General features: G+C 35.5%; 1 protein-coding gene across 1 annotated transcript; it reads left to right on the top strand.

The window, feature by feature from the left end:
* The first annotated feature begins 3,085 nt into the window (after nucleotides 1-3,085).
* LOC148548440 (uncharacterized) lies at nucleotides 3,086-6,090 on the top strand. Its single transcript, XM_088495617.1, has 4 exons — nucleotides 3,086-3,316; nucleotides 3,698-3,744; nucleotides 3,853-3,939; nucleotides 6,021-6,090. Exons 1-4 carry the CDS (start codon nucleotides 3,086-3,088, stop codon nucleotides 6,088-6,090), a joined length of 435 nt encoding a protein of 144 aa, XP_088351743.1.
* The last annotated feature ends 744 nt before the right edge of the window (nucleotides 6,091-6,834 follow it).

Genomic DNA, 6,834 nt, shown 5'->3' with positions numbered 1-6,834 from the left:
ACTCCAGGCATGCGGACACGTCAGCGATGCTTGCGCGTCGCGTGCTTTATATATATATATATATGCAGAATGCAAATGCAGATGCAGGCTATATGCAGAGAATATGAGAAGAGTCATTAACAGAAAGTAAAATTAAACTAAGACTGAAATAGAACAATCATACCATGGTGGGTTGTCTCTCACCTAGCACTTTGCTTTTACGTCCTTAAGTTGGACAGTCTTCAGGCTCATTTTGCTTCTGTTGGTGGGTCTTCCAAGAGGAAGACTTCTAGTTCTTTGTGATCCTTAATCTTCTCACCGTGATAGAGCTTTAGGCGATGTCCATTGACCTTAATGAATTTGGAGCTAGAAGGATGACGCAGGTGAAAAACTCCGTATGGCTCTGCCTTTTCCACTCTGTAGGGACCTCCCCATCTTGATCTTAGTTTTCCTGGCATAAGCCTCAGTCTGGAGTTATAGAAAAGAACTAACTCCCTTGGTCTGAATTCTCTCCTTTTTATGTGCTTGTCATGGACAACCTTCATCTTCTCTTTGTATCGCCTGGAGTTGTCATATGCTTCTAGGCGAAGATTCTCCAATTCTCCTAGTTGCAGCTTCCTTTCAGCACCAGCTTCTTCAAAATTCATGTTGCACTCCCTCACAGCCAAGAAAGCCTTGTGTTCCACCTCTACTGGAAGGTGGCAAGCCTTTCCGTACACTAAGTGGAAGGAGCTCATTCCAATGGGTGTCTTGTACACTGTTCTATATGCCCATAGTGCATCTTGTAGCCTGGCACTCCAGTCCTTCCTATGGGGCTTTACTATCTTCTCCAGAATACGTTTAATTTCTTTATTAGATACTTCTGCTTGTCCATTGGTCAGGGGATGATAAGCTGTTGCTACTTTGTGAACAATCTCATGCTTCTTCAGTAATCCTGTTAGTCTCCTGTTACAAAAGTGAGTGCCTTGATCACTCACGATTGCTCGTGGTGATCCAAAGCGACAAATAATATGGTTTCTAACAAAGGAAACAACAGTGTTAGCATCATCAGTACGGGTAGGAATTGCTTCTATCCATTTAGAAACATAATCTACAGCTAACAGTATATAAAGGTAACTATTAGAGTTTGGAAATGGACCCATGAAGTCAATGCTGATGAGCGGATAATTTATATGCTTTTTGGCATTATTTTTACATAGTTTTTAGTATGATTTAGTTAGTTTTTAGTATATTTTTATTAGTTTTTAAATAAAAATCACATTTCTGGACTTTACTATGAGTTTGTGTATTTTTCTGTGATTTCAGGTAATTTCTGGCTGAAATTGAGGGACTTGAGCAAAAATCTAATTCAGAGGCTGAAGAAGGACTGCAGATGCTGTTGGATTCTGACCTCCCTGCACTCGAAGTTGATTTTCTGGAGCTACAAAACCCCAATTGGCGCGCTCTCAATTGTGTTATAAAGTAGACATCCAGGGCTTTCCAGCAATATATAATAGTCCATACTTTGCACGAGTTTTGACGATGCAAACTGGCGTTCAAATGCCAACTCCCTGCCCTATTCTGGAGTTAAACGCCAGAAACAGGCTACAACCTAGTGTTTAACTCCAAAAAGAGTCTCTACAAATGAAAGCTCAATGCTCAACCCAAGCACATACCAAGTGGGCCCAAAATTGGATTTCTACATCATTTACTTATCTTATGTAACCCTAGCTACTAGTTTAGTATAAAAACTACTTTTAGTGATTTATTTCACATCTCTGGTTAGTCTTTGACTAATTTTATGTTCTGAGATCACGTTTAGGGGGCTGGCCATTCGGCTATTCCTGAACCTTCATCACTTATGTATTTTCAATTGTAGAGTTTCTACACACCATAGATTAAGGTGTGGAGCTCTGCTGTTCCTCATGAATTAATGCAAAGTACTATTGTTTTTCTATTCAACTCAAGCTTATTCTTATTCTAAGATATTCATTTGCACACAAGAACATGATGAATGTGATGATTATGTGACACTCATCACTATTCTCACTTATGAACGCGTGCTTGACAAACACTTCTGTTCTACATGAACACATAAAACTAAAATAAATTTATAATAAATATTATATATTTTTATTATAAATATAAAATAAATATTCATATAAAAAAATGAAATTAAAATAATTTTAAAATAAATATTATATATCTATTATTGATTATTATATATCAAATATATAGCAAATATTATTTTTGAAAAAATAAAATTAAAATAAATTTATAATAAATATTATATATTTTTATTATAAATAATTATTTTGTTATAACAAATATATATTTTTTGTTAGAAATAATTATTTGAATTCAGCAATAAATTGATAAATAATATTTTTAAATAATTTTAATATAGTATATTAGATTTTAAAATTATTATTCTATATTTTTATTCACCCATTTTTATCAAAATATGTATTTTATCTATATCCTTTTATAAAATCTCTCATTCCTAACTCTAAATTCCCAAATTAAATAAAAAACCCTAATTTCCAAATTCCAAAACCCTAAACACCCCCTCACTGAGCACACAACCCCCCACTCATAAGCGTAACACATACACACACAGAGACAAGAGAGGAGGAAGGAGAAGAGGACGGCGCCGACGGGTTAGGTGCCGCCGTCGCCGTCGTTGCCAAGCCCGAAGGAGAAAGAGAGTCCACAAAGGGAGAGTGAGGGACGGTGAAGAGAAGCCGCGCCAACCCCGCAACGCCACTGCGTCGTCGCCTCCGTTGAGTGGTCGCCATCATCATGAGAGAAAGGAGAAGGAGCCGTCGAGGGGTCGCTGAGCCGCTGCAGTCGCCGTCACGTGCGTTTTTGTCACAGAAGCTTCCATTTCCGTCACTTTCATGTTGCGGAGAGAAAGAACTACGCATGAGCCAGGGGCCAGGGAAAGGGAGCCACCGCCGTTGCATCCTGGCTATGCCGCCATTCAATCCCATCGCCATCCATAAAGTCGCAAGGAGCATTTGTCGTTGTTGATTGATGGTGCCAGCCTCGTTGTTGCGTCTGTAAGGAGAAAAGGTCACGTGGAGGATGGAGAGCCGCTGCGTGCCGCCATTGTTTCACCGTCGCCATGGAGAGGAACGTGAATGGAAAAGGAAACAGGGAAGCTGCTACTTGGGATTTGAGGAAAACAGCTCTGTTCTGCCTCGCCTCTAGGTTCTGCAAGTTGCCAGAGTCCTCAGCCGCCGGGAACCAGCACTGGAGCTGCCCAGAATCACTACTGCTGCTCTCATGGGAGCTGGTATTGGAACCACTGATGGAGCTGCTGTGTTTAGTGATTTTCACGAGTTGTGACATCGAGGTAGGGAATATTTTATTAAATTAAATATTTTAAACTTTGAATGCCTGAAAAGTTTACTGGATTGTTACGAATAGTTGAATGCTTCATATGTAATGGATTTTGGTTGTAGATTAAATGTGTGACTGGTTGTGCCTCTTCTTGATTTTACGATAGTAAGGTAGAACATGTTGATATGTGTATGCTGTAGTCTGCAAGAGTGTGTTGAGAAGATACATGTCTAATGTTGTTCTGATTTTGATTTGGAAACTAGTTCTCTGAAAATGAAAAATTCCTATAGCTGTTTAGATGCTCTCTTTACTAACTTTGTTTCTTATATTCTGATTCACAGTTTAAGATAGCCCTTTTTTCTACGTTTCATTTTCTTCAGGATTGAAATTGTAGATAAATGCTTTTGCCATGACACAATGGAACAGATTGTTGATTCTTTGGTGAGCAGTGAGCTTTACATCTTCCATTGAATTTAAGTACCTCCAGCACAACTTTATCTTAGAATTTCATTTATTCTGCTGCTAAAATGTCTTTGGTGTTGCTCTTAGTTGTAGTCTCTTATCTCGCAAGTCACCAGGAAGCCCCAAAATCGCCACTCACCAGCTGTTGGGTATTTTTGTTGGCTGTGGAAAGTGGTACAAAAATACCCAGAACAAGATGAGTGTTGAATGTTGATTGAGTTTCTGTTTTAGTTTGAATTTGGACTGCGTACTTGTGAAATGAACCTGGGGCTTAGGTTAGTCTGTTATTTAAGGTAACAAAACTTTTATTTTGGTCATGGGTTCTGTTCTGAAACTTCATCAGAACTCAATTTTATATAAAAGACCTTCAATTGTTTTTGATTTTTTCTTAGGGATATGAAGTTAGCAAAACTCATCATGAATGCCTAATCTTCTGCCACATTTAGCATTCTCTGTAGCAAATTTATTTCCATCTAAAACTATAATATATCAGTATTTGTATATGAAGATTATAAGATTAGATAGAAATATAGCAGGGGCTAATTCCACTTTATTTTTATTTAGACCACAAGAAGAAATAAAATTAATTATATGTATGTGCTGCCTAAATTACCTAACATATGCTAAAGAGTAACTGAATGTTTCAATGAATCCTCTAGAAGAATGGTTATCTAAATAACAATAATAACAACAACAAGAAGCACAATTTTAAAACAGTGTTTAGTTCTACAATAACAATTATGATAGATTAGGCAACAAGTCTAAAGTGTTAACATAAAGAAAATAATATCAATGACGTGGCATGCATTCAATCAAAAGATCAACAATTTAATTCAAAACACAGCAAAGAATTTTGTCAACCATGTCATTGGTGAGAATTAATAATCCCTTTTACTTTGCATTTAATAAAAAAGGTTATCAGTGCTAGCACCAGCAAGCACAAGCACTTTCTTGATTACTATGTTGATTAACACTAACCCTGACTAATGGATTCAGCTAAAAAATGTTCTAAAAATATTGAATAAAAGAGTTAAGATATTTTTTTAATTATTTCATTGCATTGACTATTTTGTGCATTGTTCAAAAACTGTTTTGAGGCTTTATTTGGCTAATTAGATAGAAAGAGAAATTTGTATTTGGCCGTTTGTGCATTGTTCAAATTTATATTGTTAAAAAACTGTTTGTGCATTGTTCATTAATTTGAGTTCTAGTTAGCAAAACTCATCATTGTACTAATTGTTTTAGATTTTTTCTTGGGGATAGAGTGTAGTAGAAGAAACATATGATGATGCTGTCTATTTGAAGATGAACACGTTTTGTTAGTGCATTGTGTTCTGGATTTCTGTGTTGCTAAACTTGATTGATTTCCTTACATTATATTTCTGTGTGGTTTCAATAGTATTATTCTACCTAGAAAAAGAAAATAGGGACTTAAAAGGATGTGGCAATATGCATGATAACATGTAGTAAAGGACTAAAGGGATTTTTCTTTCTGTTTTTTTTAGTGCTTAAAAGGGGGATTTAGTAATAGTTTCCTTCTTTCTATTGTGCTTAACTGCTTATCCATTTTTATAAAAACTGGTTTTAAAAGTGAATTTTTTGTTAAAAAATTTGGTTATGAATTACTTATATTTTTATTCTTTGTTGCTATTTTAGTTTGTCTCTTTAAAACCAGAAAAAGAGATAATAGTGAAGAAAATTTACTGATTAATTGATTGCCTAAGCTTCTTTGCATAGTTTGTTAAATACAAATTGTTAGTCTCATGATTAGTTGAGATGTTCTCTTTTGAATATGTGTGCAGTGGTTGACTTCTAGAAATTCTGCGCTCATCCTCCATCGTGCGCCACCAGTAGCCGCCTCTGGGTCGACACTGCTCTGCCTCCATTCTCCTTCCTCTTGCCATTTTCTATTTCTGCTTCTTCTGCAGGTTCTCAATTTATTTCCCTGTTTACATTTTCTTAGTTTAATTAGTTTGTTCAATTTTTTTTAAATTAGTCAGTTTAGTTATGCATGCTTAGTGGATTATAGGTGGTTAGGAAGTTATATCTGATTTACAGTGGATTTAGGTTGAACTTTTTGGTTGCTGCTGATGCTTGGAATGAACGATTTCAAATTGTAGAGTGCTGTTTTATCCTTGTTAATGGCTGATTTCATGTCTATTTTTGGTTGAGCAATGATGATGATGGCCTTATTATGCTAATTTTAGTAGACATTATTAGTAGTTTTATATTTGATTTTTTTTCTTTTTTTACAGGAAAACAATGTTGAAGGGGAAATCGAACTTCATTAAGGTCAAACTTTTAAGAGCAAATGTTACAGAGTAAAAGTCATGAACTTGTGGATCGGACATGATGATAAATCTATTTGCTACTTAGCTAGTTCAACTCTTCTTTGTCATGATAGTATATATATTGTGGTATTTTGAATGTGATTGTGGATCTTACAACAATTTTTATAAGTCAAATTTGATGGAAAATGTTCAATTATTTTTCTTTAGTGACTTTATTCAAATAGTTTAGATTATTTATTGACTCTAAATAATTAAAAAAATGAAATTAATTTGATTCACGAGAAAACTACTATTGGAAATAAAAAATTATATATTACAAAAAACCGTTGTCAAAAGTTACAAAGGACAACAGTGTTAAAACCGTTGCCAAAAAATGACACCAATGGTAACGTTTTTAAACCGTTGTCTTAGACAACTATAAAATGGCAACGGTTCAAAAACCGTTACCAAAAAACGGTACCAATGGTAATGCTTTAAAACCGTTGCTGTTGTGGATAACAAAACTACCACAGTTTAAAACCGTTGCCTATTCATGTACGGTTTTAAACCGTTGTATCATGAAAAAGAACGGTTTAAAACCGTTGCATTTCGAGTAATGGTTTGAAACCGTTGTTTAAAATTTTGTTTCAAAACCGTTGCCTATACCAATAACTTTGGCAACGGTTTTTTGGTTACCGTTGCCTTAGGTAAAAAACCGTTGCCTTTGAGCATTGGCAACGGCTGCATATACCACAGGTCAAAAACCGTTGCCAAAGCGTTGCCTAAAGTTTAGGGAACG

The sequence above is a fragment of the Arachis ipaensis genome, chromosome B8, assembly GCF_059453495.1.
Source record: "Arachis ipaensis isolate K30076 ecotype BB chromosome B8, ASM5945349v1, whole genome shotgun sequence".
In the NCBI taxonomy this organism is placed as follows: domain Eukaryota; kingdom Viridiplantae; phylum Streptophyta; class Magnoliopsida; order Fabales; family Fabaceae; genus Arachis; species Arachis ipaensis.
The sequence above is the reverse complement of the archived record's forward strand: the minus strand, read 5'-3'. Positions and strand labels throughout refer to the sequence as shown.